The sequence below is a fragment of the Ovis aries genome, chromosome 13 (assembly GCF_016772045.2).
Source record: "Ovis aries strain OAR_USU_Benz2616 breed Rambouillet chromosome 13, ARS-UI_Ramb_v3.0, whole genome shotgun sequence".
Taxonomy (NCBI): Eukaryota; Metazoa; Chordata; class Mammalia; order Artiodactyla; family Bovidae; genus Ovis; species Ovis aries.
In genome coordinates this window covers 9,581,710-9,602,061 of record NC_056066.1, presented here as the reverse complement: position 1 = coordinate 9,602,061, position 20,352 = coordinate 9,581,710, and the positions used below count along the sequence as shown (strand labels likewise).

Genomic DNA, 20,352 nt, shown 5'->3' with positions numbered 1-20,352 from the left:
ACTCCTTGGAAGAATGAAAAACTGTTATAAGTATCTTCTTTCACTACTTCTGGATGGATTTTATTTTACTTTCAAAAGTAAGTTCAGAATTACAGAAATATTCATTTTGCCCCCTGACAGTCTGCAATTGAAGGAGAATAATGCTGATGGTTGGATTCTAGGCAGGAATCCAAAGAAACTCTCTGTTCTTGACTGGCTAATTTAAGAGCAGTCCTACCTCTTTCACCTTCATTTTCTTCTTGGTCGTCTGTTAGTGGGGTCACTTCTGGTTGCTCCACAATCATGGCATCTTCTTGGTTTGATGAAAGCTCTAAATAGAATGAGACAGAAGGACGCTCAGAGATGTTTTGGTTGGAATCTGTGGGAAACCAGTGACTAAAGCTCAGAAAGCTAAAGTTCTTTTTTCCCCTCCAAGTTTCAACGGTCACATAAGGAGAGCACTAGAGCCACTCTCCAGGAATCACTGCCTAGAAGTACACACGTCCCCTGCTCACACACACCAGTGTATACAGAAGTCACGACACAGCGTCACCTCATCCTCAGATAACAATATATTCTGGTTTCAGTACCTTCTGTTTCCATACAGGAACTCTGGGACTCTGCCTCAAGTTTTACTTCTTTCTTCGTTGAATCATTCTCTTGCCCTGTTATGAACAGTGATTGAAAAATAAATGTGACATGGATGGCCATAGCTTTATCCCTGGTGTGAAAAGATAATCAATTCAGAAACCATGCTTTGATCATGCCTGGAGAGGCAGAGAACAGTTCTGAACCAAAGCCGAAGGTGAATATCTCATTTTGTAAATTATCAAATTTATATTGATTAGTTAATGAGAAATATCCAGATAATGTAGGCAAAAAACTTCTCTTTGAACTGACTGGTGTAATTAGTATTTAGCTAATCAATACACTGAACATCAGTGGATACAAACTGGAAGTCAGAATTTTGAAGAATTTCTAGACTGCATGGGTTAATTATATTCAATTTCTCTTTATTATATAGATCTTTCTGTATTGAGGATTCCTAGGAAATTAAAACACTGCTTGTATTTTCATTCTTCCATCAGCAGAGCATAAAAAAACTTGAGTAATATGAGCACACAGGGATGGGGGTCACCTAATAGCTCAAACATTCTTACAAAACCCTAGTAAATACAGCAAAGGTCAGGAGGGAATTCAGCCAACTCTTGATTACTCCAAGGCTGATTATCTAGGAAAGCATTTTCTCCCCCACCCTCTTGGGTTTTCCTCCTCTCCCCTGTGGAGTTTAGAACATTTAAGGGCCAAGAGAAGAAAATGAAATTTGTCCATTTTGCATTATTTTAATGAAAGATTTTATGCTAAGGATATTACTGTTATATTAAAAAAAAACATTCCAGAGCTAGAGGTTACAGGTACAAAGCTGAAGCAGAGGTTCGTGGGCTCTTAGCCTGTGTACGTCCCTAAAGGAGATGCATCATTTCTCCAAGTTGCCTCTACTTCTGAGAAAAGATCTTCGTTCCCTGCCTGAGACCATGTGACTTGCAGTGGCTCCTATGAGACAAGTTTATGTGCCCAGCTCACCTAAACAGAATATACAGTGTGTGCTCTTTTGTATTTTACTATATGTTTTCTGTAAGATTAATCCTTCCACTGCATGTATCAATGGCCTATTCTTTATCACTGATGTCTATTAATTCCATTGTATGAATATGTCTCAGTTTGGGGCTAAATGAATAACACTATTAAAAACATTTTTGTATATGTCTTTTGGGGGACATATGTATACATATCACTTGGGTATAAACCCAGGAGTGAAATGGTTAAGTAACAGGCAACGCATATGTTTAGCTAGACTAACTCCTGAAAAATGGTGTTCTGAAGAGTTTGTTCCATTTTATAGTCTCACCAGAAATGTATGAGAATTCCAATTAGACATAGTCTAATTGGACTATGTCATGATATAAAAGTCTTTTTTCTTTCAGCTACACCACACAGCATGTGGGATCTTAGATCCCCAACTAGGGATCAAACCCATGCCCCTTGTACTGAAGACATAGAGTCTTAACCCCTGAACCACCAGTGTGCTGTGTGCTAAGTCACTTTAGTTGCATCCAGCTCTTTGTGACCCTGTGGACTGTTACCCTTGTTCCTCTATTCACGGGATTCTTCAGGCAAGAATACTGGTGTAGGTCGCTATTTCCTCCTCCAGGGGATCTTCCTGACCTGGGATCGAACCTGCATCTTTTACGTCTTCTGCATTGGCAGGCGGGTTGTTTACCACCAGTGCCACCTGGGAAGCATGGAATCTCAGCCCCTGGACCACCAGGAAAGTCCCCAAAAGTCTTTATATGGGGAAGAAGCCATGCAGAATCTTTACCCCCCAAAATCATTTCCATCCTTTTCACCTCTGGGTACCATACAAAGTGGTCACATCTTTGCACATTGAGCTCCTTTGCCTATTTGTTTATGCTATTTATTCACCCATTCCTCATTCTCATCACACTGTAACATAGCTGTATCTGTGTTCGTTTCCCTTATCAGGTTGTAAGCACTGTGATGTTACACACTGCTTTATTCCTAATTCTCTGCCTAGTGTGTGCACATGCTCAGTTGCTCAGTAGTGTTGAACTCTTTGCAATCCTACGGACTATAGCCCACCAGGCTCCTCTGTCCATGGTATTTTCCAGCAAGAAAACTGGAGTGGGTTACTATTTAGTCCTCCAAGGGATCTTCCTGACCCAGGGATCAAACCCGTTTCTTATGTCCACCTGCACTGGCAGGCAGATTCTTTACCATTGCATCTGGGAAGCTTTTCTACCTAACACCTACTAATAAAGAGTGATCGATAAATGTTTAATTAATTGGCCCTCCATTATAGTCCTCATCAATGTCGGTAAATAGTAATTAGGGACTGTAACTTACTTCCATTTGCAACAAAGCACTAAGGCTAAGCACTACATGTGCTATCTTTATTGCAAAGAATCTTGGAGGAAGAATTGAATGTTTTAGGCAAATTATCATCTCTTTAGGCTTCCATTTCATTATCTTTAGGAAAAAAAAGCCCTCCCCACCCCCCCCCCAAAAAAAAATCCCCTAGATACTATCTTGGGCTTTCCTGGTGGCTCAGTGGTCAAGAATACACCTACCAATGCAGAAGGTGCATGGTTGATCCCTGGGTCTGAAAGATCCCCTGGAGAAGGACATGGCCACCCACTCCAGCATTCTTGCCTGGGAAATCCCATGGACAGAGAAGTCTGGTGGCCTACAGTCCATGGGGTAACAACAGAATGAAACATGACTTAGCGACTAAACTACAGCAACAGATACTAATACCTTAGATTGCACCTTTGGCATTATATGAGGTTATGTCCCCTGGTAAAGTTCCTAGTCATCCCTGACATTTGTCTACTGGGAGGACGATGTCAACGGAAACTTCACTGGTTTGAGTGAGCTTCATTCTCTAACCCCTTTCAGGGATCACAGCCTTGTTGTGGAATCAACACTGCTAGGAGAAATATTAACAACCTCAGAAATGCACATGATACTGCTCTAATGGCAGAAAATGAAGAGGAACTAAAGAGCCCCTTGATGAGGGTGAAAGAGGAGAGTGAAAAGCTGACTTAAAACTCAACATTCAAAAAACAAAGATCATGGCATCTGGTCCCATCACTTCAAGGCAAATCAGTTCAGTTCAGTTCAGTTCAGTAGCTCAGTCGTGTCCGACTCTTTGCGACCCCATGAATTGCAGCACGCCAGGCCTCCCTGTCCATCACCAACTCCTGGAGTTCACTCAAACTCACATCCATCAAGTTGGTGATGCCATCCAGCCATCTCATCCTCTGTCGTCCCCTTCTCCTCCTGCCCCCAATCCCTCCCAGCATCAGAGTCTTTTCCAATGAGTCAACTCTTCACATGAGGTGGCCACAGTACTGGAGTTTCAGCTTCAGCATCATTCCTTCCAATGAACACCCAGGGCTGATCTCCTTTAGAATGGACTGGTTGGATCTCCTTGCAGTCCAAGGGCACTCTCAAGAGTCTTCTCCAACACCACAGTTCAAAAGCATCAATTCTTTGGTGCTCAGCTTTCTTCACAGTCCAACTCTCGCATCCATACATGACCACTGGAAAAACCATAGCCTTGACTAGATGGACCTTTGTTGGCAAAGTAATGTCTCTGCTTTTCAATATGCTATCTAGGTTGGTCAAAACTTTCCTTCCAAGGAGAAAGTGTCTTTTAATTTCATGGCTGCAATCACCATCTGCAGTGATTTTGGAGCCCCCCAAAATAAAGTCTGACACTGTTTCCACTGTTTCCCCATCTATTTCCCATGAAGTGAAGGCAAATAAATGGGGATAAAGCAGAAACAGTGACAGATTTTATTTTGTTGGGCTCCAAAATCACTGCTGATGGTGACTGCAGGCATGAAATTAAGATGCTAGCTTCTTGGAAGAAAAGCTATCACAAACCTAGACAGTACATTAAAAAATAAAGACATCACTTTGCTGACAAAAGTCTATATAGTCCAAGCTATGGTTTTTCCAGTAGTCATGTATGGATGTGAGAGGTGGACCATAAAGAAGGCTGAGTGCTGAAGAACTGATGCTTTTGAATTAGAGTCCCTTGCACTGCAAGGAGATCAAACCAGTCCATCCTAAAGGAAATCAACCCTGAATATTCACTGGAAGGACTGATGCTGAAGCTGAAGCTCCAATAGTTTGGCCACCTGGTGTGAAGAGCCAACTCACTAGAAAAGATCTTGATTCTGAGAAAGATCAAAGGCAGGAGGAGAAGGGGATGGCAGAGGCTGAGATGTTGGCATCACTGACTCAATGGGCATGAGTTTGACAAACTCCAGGAGATGGTGAAGGACAGACAAGCCTGGTGTTCTGCAGACCATGGGGTTGTAGAGTTGGACATGACTTAACGACTGAACAACCATCTCTGCCACTGTTCATGGGGAATTGACCATCATAACTCCTTGTAGTCTTTGCTGGAAACTTAACTCATTATCTGTGATCTGCCTTTGTGCAGTGACAGGCATGAGCAGGCCACTCAGAGAGTAGAAGCGGCCACTTTACTGCAGGGTGTCTCCACTCCCAGTACTCCATACATTTTCAGAGGAAGTCCATCAGGAATAGCAAGATGGCAATTCACCAGGGACTGGGCACTGCTGATGGGGTGGGCCTAACTGGGGTGGCAGCCCAAGGCTGTGATGTGCACTAGGGATTTTCTCCGCAACCAGTATGGACTGTCAGCTCACTTGGAGGATAAGAGGCCATTGCAAAGCTTTTTGAATTAGTTCTCTCCACTGCCCTTGAACTTGTCTCATTCTTGGTGGGGGGTATAGTTGCTTTACAACATTGCATTGCCTTCTGCTATACAACAAAGTGACTCAGCTGTATGCATGCATATTTTTCTCTTTCCCCTCACCATGGACCTCCCTCCCACTGCCTCCCCCCATCACCCCTTCAGGTCACCACAGAGGCACTGAACTGAGTTCCCCATGCTATACACTAGGTTGACACTAGCCATCTGTTTTACACATGGTCGTGTGTATATGTCGATTCCAGTCTCGCAGTTCATCCCATCTACTCTATTCCCCCTCACCCTTGTCTACCCATGTCTGTTGTCTGCGTCTCCATTCCTGCCCCATGAATAGGTTCATCTGTACCATTTTTCTAGATGCCACATATATGCAATCTTCTCTTGGGACAAAAATATATATTTTTTCTTCTTTCTCATTTTTCTGACATTCAGTTCAGTTCAGTTCAGTTCAGTTCAGTTGCTCAGTCATATCCGACTCTTTGTGACCCCATGGACTGCAGCACGCCAGGCCTCCCTGTCCATCACCAACTCCTGGAGCTTACTCAAACTCACATCCATCGAGTCAGTGATGCCATCCAAACATCTCATCCTCTGTCCTCCCCTTCTGCTCCTGCCCCCAATCCCTCCCAGCATCAGAGTCTTTTCAAATGAGTCAGTTCTTCGCATTAGGTAGCCAAAGTATTGGAGTTTCAGCTTCAGCATCAGTCCTTCCAATGAACATTCAGGACTGACTTCCTTTAGGATGAACTGGTTGGATCTCCTTGCAGTCCAAGGGACTCTCAAGAGTTGTCTCCACCACCACAGTTCAAAAGCATCAATTCTTTAGTGCTCAACTTTCTTTATAGTCCAAGTCTCACATGCATACATGACTATTGGAAAAACCACAGCTTTGACTAGACGGACCTCTGTCGGAAAAGTATTATCTCCACTTTTTAATAAGCTGTCTAGGTTAGTCATAACTTTCCTTCCAAGGAGTAAGCGTCTTTTAATTTCATAGCTGTAGTCATTATCTGTAGTGATTTTGGAGCCCCCCAAAATAGTCTGTCACTATTTCCACTGTTTCCCCATCTATTTGCCATGAAGTGATGGGACCAGATGCCATGATTTTACTTTTCTGAATGTTGAGCTTTAAGCCAACTTTTTCACTCTCCTCTTTCACTTTCATCAAGAGGCTCTTTAGTTCTTCTTCACTCTCTGCCATAAGGGTGGTATTATCTGCATATCTGGGGTTATTGATTTTTCTCCCAGCAATCTTGATTCCAGCTTGTGCTTCATCCAGCCCAGAGTTTCTCATGATGTGCTCTGCACATAAGTTAAATAAGCAGGGTGAATATATACAGCCTTGATGTACTTCTTTCCCTATTTGGAACCAGTCTGTTGTTTCATGTCCAGTTCTAATGTTGCTTCCTGACCTGCATACAGATTTCTCAAGAAGCAGGCAGGTGGTCTGGTATTCCCATCTCTTTCAGAATTTTCCAGAGTTTGTTGTAGTCCACATAATCAATGGCTTTGGCATAGTCAATAAAGCAGAGGTAGATGTTTTTCTGGAACTTTCTTGCTTTTTATTGATCCAACAGATGTTGGCAATATGATCTCTGGTTCCTCTGCCTTTTCTAAATCCAGCTTGAACATTTGGAATTTCATGGTTCATGTACTGTTTAAGCCTGGCTTGGAGAATTTTGAGCATTACTTTACTACTGTGTGAGATGAGCATAATTGTGCAGTAGTTTGAGCATTCTTTGGCAGTGCCTTTCTTTGGGATTGGAAAGAAAACAGATGTTTTCCAGTCTGTGGCCACTGCTGAGTTTTCCATATTTGCTGGCATATTGAGTGCAGCACTTTCATAGCATCATCTTTTAGGATTTGAAAGAGCTCAGCTGGAACTCCATCACCTGCACCAGCTTTGTTCGTAGTGATGCTTCTTAAAGCCCACTTGACTTCACATTCCAGGATGTCTGGCTCTAGGTGAGTGATCACATCATCGTGATTATCTGGGTCAGGAAGATCTTTTTTGCATAGTTGTGTGTATTCTTGCCACCTCTTCTTAATATCTCTGCTTCTGTTAGGTCCACACCATTTCTGTCCTTTATTGTGCCCATCTTTGCATGAAATCTTCCCTTGGTATGTCTAATTTTCTTGAGGAGATCTCTAGTCTTTCCCATTCTATTGTTTTCTGTTCTATTTCCCATTCTATTGTTTTCCTCTATCTCTTTGCATTGATTCTGAAATTAAAGTAGTGAAAAGCAGAAAAGAAATGAGGTTCTCAGCTTTGAAATCCAGAAATGCTCATACTTGCTCCTTCCTGAGCCACGCCAGGATTTGGTGTGCTGCTGGAGGAGGAGGTATGTATGAGTGCCAAGCCCTGTTGGCAGGCCTGCTGTGTGGTAATGATGACGTTCGGGGCTCCAGTCCGTCCGCCTTTCTCTGCAGCCACTCAGACATACCACATTCCGTCCACTCTCTTGACCCCATGGGGCATGCTTTATGCTTGCCCCTCTACATTCAGTCTGGTTGAATTCTGCCCACTGTCCTTTGCCCTAATCCCTCCTGGCAGAGGAAACAAAAGAACATAAAGGATCCCACAGTTTATACATATATTTTTTATACAGTGAACTCAGTCATCCATACTAATGGGCGGGGGCCATTAGAACAGATAATCCAAAATCCATTCACTTTCCTTTAGAACTGGATCACATGATTGTTTCTTGTGAGGCCTGGTAATTAAGTTTGGCTCAAGCTAATGCTTTAATTAATTTGCATTAAAATTGGTCTGAGAACATCAGTCTAGGGTCAAACATTTCTAGAGGAGGATAAACCTAAACTCACTTGGTAGGTAAATAGACTCTTTAAACAATAGCAACAACAATATAGCTTTGTTATTTATAGATTATTAGATGCTCAGATCTTCCTAAGAACAAAGAATTTGTTTCTCTGTTGTGTCTCTTAAAGATAATAGAAATTATGTCCTTTTGTTATGCTTGAAACTTGATTGCTGCTATTGGTCAAAATTTTACTTTCACTATGTCTAAAAATACCCCAGATTAAGATGAAATTTAAACCTAGGTTAAAGTGAATTTGATTATTTCTAAGTTATTCTTAGTTTTCTATTAGTCCTCTATTTCTTACTTTCTAGGGCCAATAAAATTTACTTTCTAATGTAAATTATTGCTACAATTATTTCTTGTAGTTACAAAAGAAGGGCAGTTTTCACATAGAAACACTTAATAGAGGTATTGGGAATTACCAGTAATTTTACAACTAAGGGATTGCCATTGTTAATACTGTAAATTGCTGTCATTTGCTTGCATGTGTGTGTGTATGTACCTACACATATGTGTATATATATATGTATACATACATATGTATCTGTATAAGTGTGTGTCTTTGTGTATGTCCAAATATTAAAAATGTATCTATACACATACATACTCAAATATACAAAATACATAAATGTATCCTGGCATTCCAATGAATCTACATTTTGATTCTTTTTTAGTTTACATTTTATAAGCAGCTTAGACTGTCATTATAATTTCTTCAGAAATTTTATGAGATGCATTATATTCTATGTTATGGACAAATTTGGGGATGTTCCCTTTTGTTTTTGCCATCAAACATAGCACTGCAACGAGCATTTTTGTGAATACTTCTCTCTATACTTTTGGTGGCTGTTACTTTAAGATAAATTCTTAATGCATAACTCTTGGATCAAAGGGTAAACAGTTTACCTTTTATTACATGTTGTCAAAATTGCTGATGAAGAGGTTATGCCCTTTAATCTCTCACCAATGGTGTGTGAGCCTGTTTGGATGCCTTCCTCATACCAATTCTGTGCACTTTCAATCCTATTTAAATGTTTGATACTCAGAAGAAGATACCAAAATCATGTTTTATTTGCATCTTAAAGTAATGAAGAGATAGGCTATGTCTTCATATTAACAGTGACTGCATTTTCTCTTTTGTGAATTACAATTGAGTCCTTTGCCCATTTTCTTCTTGAGTTGTTTATTATTATTATTGATTCATGAAGTTTTTATTTTTGGAGTAAGAAAATTGATTTGTCATTTAGGCTGAGAATACATTTCCTAGTAGCTTTGCTTTAGACTTTGATTATACACTTTATCATGTCAAAATTTATATGTTCAGCTTTAGCCACTAATTTTCCTCTTTGATGACCTATGTGGCTTATGTACACATGTAGTGCATATACTCATCTATGTGTACATATTTTATAATGCAATCATGTGTCTGTATACAGTCACATTTCAAAAGGCAGTCCTTATTTCAAAACTAAAAAAATTTATATATATAAATTTTGTATATATATATACATATACACATACACATACATATACATATACATATACATATACATATATATATATATGTATATTTCTCTTGCCTGGAAAATCCCATGGACAGAGGAGCCTGGTGGGCTGCAGTCCATGGGGTCGCAAAGAGTCAGACACTGAGCGACTTCACTTTCACTTTTCACCTTCACGCACTGGAGAAGGAAATGGCAACCCACTCCAGTGTTCTTGCCTGGAGAATCCCAGGGACAGAGGAGCCTGGTGGGCTGCCGTCTCTGGGGTTGCACAGAGTCAGACACGACTGAAGTGACTTAGCAGCAGCAGCACACATACACCCTTTGGTTCTTTTAGCTAGTAGTTTTATAGTTTCATTTTTACATTTCTTCTTTGCTCCTTTTGGGATTTAAGCTGGTGTAAGGGATGAGACTGGGATACAGTTTATTTTTTCAAATGGCCAACTAGTTGTCTTAATGCCATTTATTGAGTCATCTGTCTTTGAAATGTCAGCCTAAATATGTACTGAAATCCCGATCTCCTGGGGTCTATTTCCAAACTCATTATTCTGTTTCATTGATCAGCCTGTCCGTCCCTTCAATAGGACTACATAGCTAATCACAGTTTTTAAAGATATCATGTCATTTTTAGTCTATTTATTCTGTCATTGACTGATAATATCATATCTGTGAATTCCGCATTGCATTTCCAATTGGATTTTATTTGCAGTGTATCTTGTTATATCATCTGACACATAAAAACCCATCATTCTTATATTTCATCAGGGCTTTAGGTTTTTATTGATATAAAATGACCAACTCTTTCTCACTTGAGATTTTTGGCTAGAATTCTAACTGGAGAGATTCTAAAGTAGTTTTCCATGTTTTATTTTGATGTTCATTTCCCAAACATTCTTTTCTTTTTTTAACTTTGGATTTTTAAAGCCTTACTGTTTTATTGAAATCAGTTCAATCTGAGTGGTTTTTACACTCAGTAACCTACATTATGCTTACCGTCATAGCTATTTGCCTGCGTCATCCTCTTTCGTATATTGTCTTTTGGTTATAACGTTACTTATTATTTTTATTTGCATTACTAAATACACTCTCATGCTTGGTATGATCTTCAGGGGAATTTAGAAGCATGATTTATTCCTGTAATTCTTGTGATTTAATTCTATTTGTAACTATCATAAAATGTTTCAAAGTTATTCTAGTTATTCTTAAACCTAACGGACATTGTCAGAACCCAGAGCACAGCGGGATTTTTAATTGTTTACTATCTTTATCAAAGTCAGCACTGTAGACAACGCTCACTGCTCCACACTGGAATTTTTGGTTTACAAACTTTGGCGCTGAAATTTCCTTTCTTTACTCTTTTCCTTATTTCCTCCCTTTCTTTCTTCCTCTTTTAACTCTTCTATAAATATGCAACATACAATCAGGAAAGTATACAAACAATATGCAGATCCCAATTAAGTAATCAAAAGCAGATAGAGAAACTACATATTCTTAGGATAATCCTCTGGCCCTCAGCCCAGCTCCCAGCCCAATCAGTATCTCATCCCCAGTCACCCAAGTTTAATAAACACCCTGCCTGCCATAGTTATTTTCCCTGCTTTTCAAAGTTGATATTGATGAACTTGTATAACATATATGCTTTTGTACCAACATATATGCTTTTGTACCATCTTTAGTTAAGGTTTGTAAGATACAACATTTGTAAGATTCATTCACATTTTTGCTTGGAATTTTAGTTTGTAATTTCTTTTTCCTTTCTTTCGTTTTTTTTTTTATATTTTTGATGTGGACCATTTTTAAAGTCTTTATTGAATTTGATACAGTATTGCTTCTGTTTATTCTTATGTTTTGATTTTTTGGCCATGATGCATATAGAATTTATCTCCCTGACCAGGGATCAAACCCACTCCCCCTGCAATGGAAGGAAAAGTCTTAACCAGTGGACTGCCAAGGAAGCTCCATGTAGTTAGTAGTTTTTGTACTTCATTCTTTTATTTGTTTCTTTGTATGTAACTTGTCTCTTTCATCTGATTGCTTTTGAGATTTTCTTCCTTATCACTGCTGTTGGCTGAGTTGATTACGATGTACTTAAGTGTAATTTTATGTTTCTTGTGCTTTGGGGTCATAGAATTTCTTGCACATGTGAGTTCATCGTTTTCATGAAGTTTCTGAAAAATTTAAGCAACTATTACTTCAAATATTTTTTCCTGTCTCCCCTTCCCATACCTGCCTACAGAGATTCCAATTCATGATTATTATATTTGGAATCACTTGAAGTGTTCCGTGGCTCCCTGATGCTCTTTTCATTTCCTTCAGTCATTCATTTTCCCTGTGTATGGATTTGGATAGTTTCTTTAGCTACAACTTCAAATTCACTGATCTTTTCTTCGGCCCTGTCTCATCTGCCATTATTCTCATCAGGTATAATTTTCATCTTAGATACTCTGTTTTTCATCTCTAGAAATTCAATTGTATCTTTCTATGTTTTCCATGTTTCTAATTCCTTCTTTTAGCTTCTTGAGAATGTGGGACACAATTAATGCTTTTTAATGTGTTCTTTCCTATTATTGAAACTTCCCTGGTGGCTCAGATGGTAAAGCATCTGCCTACAATGTGGGAGACCCAGGTTCAATCCCTGGGTCAGGAAGATCTCCTGGAAAAGGAAATGGCAATCCACTCCAGTATTCTTGCCTGGAAAATCCCATAGACAGAGGAGCCTGGTAGGCTACAGTCCATGGGGTTGCAAAGAGTTGGACATGACTGAGTGATTTCACTTTCACTTCCTACTATTACCCCATCTGTGCCACTTCTGGATTGATTCCTATTAATTGTTATCTCTTCCCCTATAAGGAGAAGGCAATGGCACCCCACTCCAGCACTCTTGCCTGGAAAATCCCATGGATGGAGGAACCTGGTGGACTGCAGTCCATGGGGTCGCTAAGAATCAGATACGACTGAGCAACTTCACTTTCACTTTTCACTTTCATGCACTGGAGAAGGAAATGGCAACCCACTCCAGTGTTCTTGCCTGGAGAATCTCAGGGACAAGGGAGCCTGGTGGGCTGCCGTCTCTGGGGTCGCACAGAGTTGGACATGACTGAAGCGACTTAGCAGCTTCCCCTATAGGTCATACTTTCCTGCATCTTGTCAAGTAGGCCTATTAATAACCCTGCAATGATCTGAGTGTTCAAGTAAAAGGAAGAGTCATACATCTCTCACTTTAAATCAGAATCTAGAAGTGATTAAGCTTAGTAAGGAAAGCATATCAAAAGCTAAGACAGGCTAAAAGCTAGGTGTAGGTGTCTTGCACCAAGCAGTTAGCTAAGTTGTGAAGGCAAAGGAAAAGTTCTTGAAGTAAATTCAAAGTGTTTCTCCAGTAAACATACGAATGATTAAAAAAAAAAAAAAGATTTTTGCCAATATGGAGAAAGTCTGGGTGGTCTAGATAGAAGATCAAACCAGCCACAACATTCTCTAAAGTCAGAGCCTAACCCAGGGCAATGCTCTGATTGTCTTCCATTCCATGAGGGCTGAGAGAGGTGAGGAGACTGCAGAAGAAAGGTTTGAAGGTAGCAGAGACTGGTTTATGAGGTTTAAGGAAATAATCCACCTCCTTAACATAAAAGAGCAAGGTGAAGCAGCAAGCGCTGATGTAGAAGCTGCATCAAGGTGACCAGAAGATCTAGCTAAGATATTTATGAAGGTGGCTACAGTAGACAATAGCTTTTCAGTGTAGACAAAACAGCCTTCTATTGGAAGAAGATGCCATTTAGGACTCTCATAGCTAGAGAGGAGAAGTCAGTGCCTGGCTTCAAGGCTTCAAAGGACAACCTGACTCTCTCATTTGGGGCTAATGCAGATGGTGACGCCAATGCTCATTTGTCATTCTGAAAATCCTAGGACGCTTAAAAATTAGGCTTAATCTACTCTGCCTGTGCTCTATATATGGAAAAACAAAGTTTAGATGATAGATGTATCTGTTCACAACAAGCTTTACTGAAAATTTCAGACCCACTGTTGAGACCTACTGCTCAGAAAAAAGATTCCTTTAAAAATATTACTGCTCATTAACAATGCATTTGGTCACCCAAGTGCACTGATGGAGATGTACAGTGAGATTAATATTGTTTTCACACCTGCTAACATAATATCCCTTCTGCAACCCATGGATCAAGGAATAATTTCAGCTTTCAAGTCCTATTATTTAAGAAATATATCGCATAAGGCTACAATTGCCATAGATAGTGATCTCTCTGATGGATCTGGGCAAGATAAATTGAAAACTGGGGAAGGATTTGCCATTTGAAAAGCCATTAGGAAACATTCATGATTCATGGGAAGTGGTCAAAATATCAACATTAACAGGAATTTGGAAGAAGTGGATTCCAACACTCACGGATGACTTAGAGGGTTTCAAGATTTTAGGGGAGAAAGTAACTGTGGATGTGGCAGAAAAAGCAAGAGAACTAGAATTACAAGTGGAGCCTGAAGATGTGACCGAATTGCTGCAACTCCAGGATAAAACCTTAGCAGATGAGCAGTTCTTATGGATGAGCAAAGAAAGTAACTTCTTGAGATGGAATCAAATTCTGGTGAAGATGCTATAAAGATTGTTGACATGACAGCAAAGGGTTTAGAATATTACACAAACTTAGTTGAGAAAGCAGCAACAGGGTTTGTGAGGATTGAGTCCAATTTTGAAAGAAGTTCTACTGTGGCTAAAATGGTATCAAACAGCACTGCGTGCTACAGCGAAATTGTCCATGAAAGTCAATGATGTGGAAAAATTCATTGTTGTCTTATTTTAAGAAATTACCACAGCTGCTCCAGCCTTCAGCAACCACCACTCTGATCAGTCAGCAGCCTCGGCATCAAGGCTCACATCAAGGTGAGACCCTCCACCAGCAAAAAGGTCATGATTCATCAAAGACTCAGATGATAGCTAGCAGTTTTTAGCAATATTTTTTAGTTAAGGTATATGTATTGCTTTTTTCTTAGACCTGGCATTATTGCACAATTAATAGACAACAGTACAGTGTAAACCCAACTTTCACATGCATTGGGAAGCCAGAAAATTCATGTGACTGGCTTTATTGTCATATTCCCTTCTTGCGGTGGTCTGGAACACAACCCACAATATCTCAGAGGTATGCCTGTACAAACATCCTTGAAAAAACTGGCCAAAACAAAGGCATTCACGCTCTCTGCCCATAAAACAGGCAGAAACACAAGAAGCGCAAGGAGAGGTGTCTCCCAATACTTCTTTTCATGCCTGGTCATTTTGTTGATTACTCTGTTGGATGTGAAGTATGTTTCCAGTTTTACAGATGTTCTTGAGTTTCATCTGAGGATAAGTTAAGTCATTTACAAACAGTTTGGTCCTTTCCAGTCTCGTTTTGAAGCTGGCTTGCACAGGACAAGAGCAGTATTTGGTGTATTGCTAGATTTGCTCTGCTACTGAGGCAAACCCATTCTGAGCCCCCCATGCATTCTTAGGTTTTCCAGTCTGGTTAGTGGTAACCTGCCTGACAATGCAGGAGACAGAAGAGATGCCGGTTCAGGAAGATCCCTTGCAGGAAGGCATAGACGGAGGAGCCTGGTGGACTACAGTCCACAGGGTCACACAGGGTCAGACATGACTGAAGCAACTCAGCACGCATACACTCTATAGGTCTCTAGAGTGTTCCCTGTGCGGAGCTCTCCCTTCTTCAGGACTCCACCTGGGAAATGCTAGATGCTTGGCTTTCCATCACTCAGCTCTTTCCTCAACTCAGGAAATCTGCTGGACTGTGCACTGTGGCCCGCAAAGTCTCTCCAGTCAGTGGGGACAACTGCAGGGCTTACCTCATTTTTAACTCTCAGGTATCACTGAGATTTACCAAATTTTAATATGAATTGGTGTTCCTATTTTCCATGACAATGGAAAATTATTAGCATACTTTAATTTATCTCATCCTAATAAATGCCATTATTGCAATGCATTTTGACTCTAAGTCTATCTTAACTTCCACGATACACTATTCTTATTATAATCATCATTGATTTGTATCATCGCTGTTCGTTTAGACTTATCCAGTAACTACCATTTGCCTTGCTTATAATTCCGTCTGTCATCTTATAATTCCTTTTGTCATCAATATCCTCCTACCTGAAGAACACCGGAATTTTCTGGTGATGCACATTTCCTTGCTTGCTCAGAAATGTTAATTAACCTTTATTCTTTTTTTTTTTTTAATAGTTATTTGGCTGTGCCAGGTCTTAGTTGCTGGCATGTGAGGTCTTTAGTTGTGGTGTGTGTGATCTAGTGCCCTGGCCAGCGATCCAACCCAGGCTCCCTGCAATGGGAACACGGAGTTTTAACCATAGGACCACCAGGGAAGTCCAACCTTTATCCTTGAAACATACAGTTTTCTCTGGGCTTAGAGTTCTTAGGTGGCAGTGACTCTTTTGTATCGTCTTTTTATTTCCATCGTGTCTTCTGAAAAGTCAGCTATCGGTCCGATTGTTTGATGACTGCTTTTGGATGTTCTGTTTATCACTGGCTTTCAGCAATTTTACTATGATGGTTTTGGAATTATTCTGCTTGGAGTTCAAAGGACTTTTGGAACCTGTGATTTGAAATCCCTTCTCGTTGTAGGAAATTTCTCACCAAACTTTCTTCAGAGATTTTCTCTGTCCAATTCCCTCTCTCCTTTCTGCCCAGGATTCCAATTATATGCACAATAGACTGTCATTTTATCCTGCACATCTTTCTGCTTTCTTTAGTTTGCCATTCTTTCTCTCCTGTCTTTTAGTTCAGATATATTGTTCTGGCCTAACTTCTAGTTCACAAATTCTGGAATACTGGAGTGGGTTGCCATTTCCTTCTCCAAGGGATCTTCCTGACCCAGGAATCGAACCCGGGGCTCATGCACTGCAGGCAGGTTCTTTACAAACTGAGCTACGAGGGAAGCCCTCATTTGCATCTAATAAGTCATAGACCTGTTCACTGAATTCTTCATTTTTGAGTGGCATCTTTTACTTCTAGACTTTTTCTTTCTCTCTTTTAAATTTTCAGTTCTCAGCTAAAATTTTCAATCTTGTCTTGTCAGTGGAGGAACTGGTTTGCATGGTCTTTGTGTTTTATACTTTGGGTTTAGAACACTAATATTTTCAGCCCAAATGGGTTCCCTACTCTTGACTGTTTGTTTTACATGTTACCTTGTTTCTTTATTTTTTTTTTTCTGGCTATTTTCTGGCATTTACAATGCTCTTTCTTTCTTTCATCTAGTAAATAATTTACATTTGCTTTTCTCAGGTACTTAGAGGGACTGGTAACCTGGGTTGATCTCAGTTTAATTTGGGGATTGAGATGATTTAAAGCTGAGCAGCAATCTCTCTCAGAAGGCTGATCTACATCTGTTTCATCTTTCCTGCAGAGATATACATCTTTGGAGTTTCAACCCAAAATATCACATTACCAGGGTCCTTTTGAGCAGTGGGACTTAAGATGCCTTTTGCAGAATCAGCAAATTCCCTAAGGTAAAAATAGTTTCAAATTCTATCTCTCTCTACTCATATACATATATATATATATATATATATATATATATATATATATATATATATATATATATAAAGATATGTGTGTGTGTGTAGTCCAGGTTGTCCAGTCAGAGTAATGGTCTATATTATTTAGTCTCTCACTGCTGAAAGAAAAACTGTCTCCTTCTTTTTCTTTCTCATTAAAAAAAATTATAATTTTCAAAGGTAAAAGCAATCATTTAAGTAAGCTCTTTTGATACTAATTTTGAAACAATTATTCCAACACTTTCATACATTTAAATGAGTCTCTTATCACATAGTCCTTTCCAACTGTGCCTTTCTCAGTCCTGAATGCTTCCTTTCTTTCTGTATTTATTGTTTTTGCACAGGCCTTTTGTTAGTTTCTTCAGAAAGGACACTTTGGGTGGCACGTTTTCTTAATCTTTCTGTTCCTAAGAAAATATTACTCTTGACTTCATGCATGAATAATAACTTTACTAAATATAGATGCAGTGTCCATTAGAGCTCTGGAAATGTTACTCCATTTTAATGTTTCTTTTCTTTTTTTTTTTTTTTTTGAGAATTTAGAGTTGTGAAAGAAGTTTAAGGCTAATTTGATTTTGGTGATTTTAGTTATAAACTGATTTTGAATTTCCAAGATGCTTTAAAAGCCTTCCTTTATTATTGATCTTCAGAAATTCCATGAGGATTTGTAGGTTTCGGTTCTCATATGAGTTTTCATTACCTTTGCCTATAAATATAACATGTACTCTTGTGTTTTGGGTGGAGGAACTGGTTTGCATTAGGAAAATATTTTTTCTTTTTCTTTTTTTTTTTTAAAGATGGCTTCATTTCTGTTTGTTCTATTATCTTTTCTTGGTATTCCAAGGAGTTACAAATTTAATCTCTTGGATCTACTGTCTCCATGTTTCACGTTTATTCTCACTGGTATTATATTCTCTTTTCAGCAGTTGCAAATCCAATGCCTATAGACCTCAATCAGGTAACAAAAATAAATGAAGCCAGCCTGGTACACAATTAGTGAGTGGACTGCAGAGAGCAAACACCCCTTCTAAATGTGGCAGCTACCAGTCAGGAGGAGAAGGGGCTGACAGAGGATGAGATGGTTGGATGGCATCACGTACTCGATGGACATGAGTCTGAAGAAGCTCTGGAAGTTGTTGATGGGCAGGGAAGCCTGGAGTGCTGCAGTCCATGGGGTTGCAAAGAGTTGAACATGACTGAGCAACTGAACTGACTGACTGACTGACTGACTGAGCCATCAGCTGATATCTAAGTTGACACTTGAGCAACACAAGTTTGAACTGTGCAGGCCACATAGAGGTAACTTTGTTTTCAACAAATATGTACTATAGTACAACACAATCTGTGGTTGGTTGAATCACTGGATATGGAACTACAGATACAGACAGCTGACTCTAAAGTTGTTCACCAATTTTTGACTGTGTGGAGGGTAGGCATCCATAAATCTCAGAGTTGTTCAAGATTCCAGAGGAACTAAAACCTGGGTTTTATAAAATGTAGTATTCCTTAGCAGAAAACAAGCAAGTCCCACAACTTACCACTGGGATGCTCTTGGTCACACACAGAATGATCTGTTTCTTCACTGTCTTTTGTCATATTGTCATCCTCTGCAGAATCTGACATAACAAACAAACAAAACTTTTAGTCAGTGTTTTTAACCAGGAAATACAGCAGCCTCCAGAACTCAAAGAACAGATACATGTTTGGGGGGAAAATTTTATTATTCAAAAAATGATATCATTAAAATGCTTAAATATCTTCATCAATAAATAAGCTTTTCTTAAAGTACTACATATGATGTCTTCACAAAGTTTACAAGGTAGAAATTGTAAGGATTCAGTTGGAACATCATTTTTACAACAAAGAAGAAAATATAAGCAGGCTTTATGCATCAGTGAAAGTCTTAGGAGAATTGTACAGAACAATATGAAAGGAAGCAAAATAGAGAAGATTAAAGGAATATAATTTTAATGTCCTTAATGCTTCCATTATTGTCATTGTGCATATATGGGAGCCTTGAATCCTTGAAAAGGCCAGATGTAGAGCTTTGAAATCCAGTGGTAATCAAAATCACCTTCTTCAGGAGCTATACCAGTAGAACAATAGCAAAGGGGAAGCACAGACCTTCTGTTCATGCAACTTCACCCTCTCCCTCGTGTAGCAGATTTAAACGTGGGAACAGTATAAGTTCACTTTTTTTCCCTAAAATCATATGATGTACTTTACAGGAAATAATGTGGCTAAAAGGATTCCAGTGACTTATGGACTCTTGCAAAGCTAGAAATGGTCCCCTGTTGGATGTTTGGGACTTCTCTGGAGGCTCTTCAAAAATCACCAGGAAGAGCACATGAGTACATCAGTAGAATGACAGAAAATAAATTTTTCATTCATTCCACAAATATTTATTAAGCGCCAGCTCTACATCAGACATGGTTCTTGATACTGGGGAGTCAACAGTGAACAAAACAACAAATCTCTGCCCTCAAAGAGGTTACAATCTAGTGTATATTTTTCTCATGGTTCAGTTCAGTTCAGTTTGATTGCTCAGTCATGTCTGACTCTTTATGACATCACGGGCTGCAGCACGCCAGGCCCCCCGTCCATCACCAACTCCCAGAGTTTACTCAAACTCATGTCCATATAGTGATGCCATCCAGCCATCTCATCCTCTGTCATCCCCTTCTCCTCCCGCCTTCAATCTTTCCCAGCATCAGGGTCTTTTCAAATGAGTCAGCTCTTCGCATCAGGTGGCCAAAGTATTGGAGTTTCAGCTTCAGCAACAGTCCTTTCAGTGAATATCAGGACTGATTTTCTTTAGGATGGACTGGTTGGATCTCTTTGCAGTCCAAGGGACTCTCAAGAGTCTTCTCCAACACCACAGTTGAAAAGCATCAATTCTTCGGTGCTCAGCTTTCTTTATAGTCCAATTCTCACATCCATGCATGACCACTGGAAAAACCATAGCCTTGACTAGACGGACCTTTGTTGACAAAGTAATGTCTCTGCTTTTTAATATGCTGTCTAGGTTGGTCATAATTTTTCTTCCAAGGAATAAGCGTCTTTTTAATTCTTGGCTACAGTCACCATCTGCAGTGATTTTCGAGGTTAAATGCGATCCAAAGATACCAAAAAGCCATGAGCTAATCTTGTA

General features: G+C 39.6%; 1 protein-coding gene across 2 annotated transcripts in view; it reads right to left on the bottom strand.

The window, feature by feature from the left end:
• Positions 1-20,352, bottom strand: part of MACROD2 (mono-ADP ribosylhydrolase 2) — a 2,324,156-nt gene that overhangs the window by 102,404 nt on the left and 2,201,400 nt on the right. For both annotated transcript variants that reach the window (XM_027976486.2, XM_042230293.1), the window contains exons 14-16: positions 18,740-18,817; positions 570-644; positions 218-310 (exon numbers count right to left, since the gene is read on the bottom strand). In XM_027976486.2, coding sequence (XP_027832287.1) covers positions 218-310; positions 570-644; positions 18,740-18,817 — 246 coding nt within the window. The remainder of the gene's footprint in view (positions 1-217; positions 311-569; positions 645-18,739; positions 18,818-20,352) is intronic.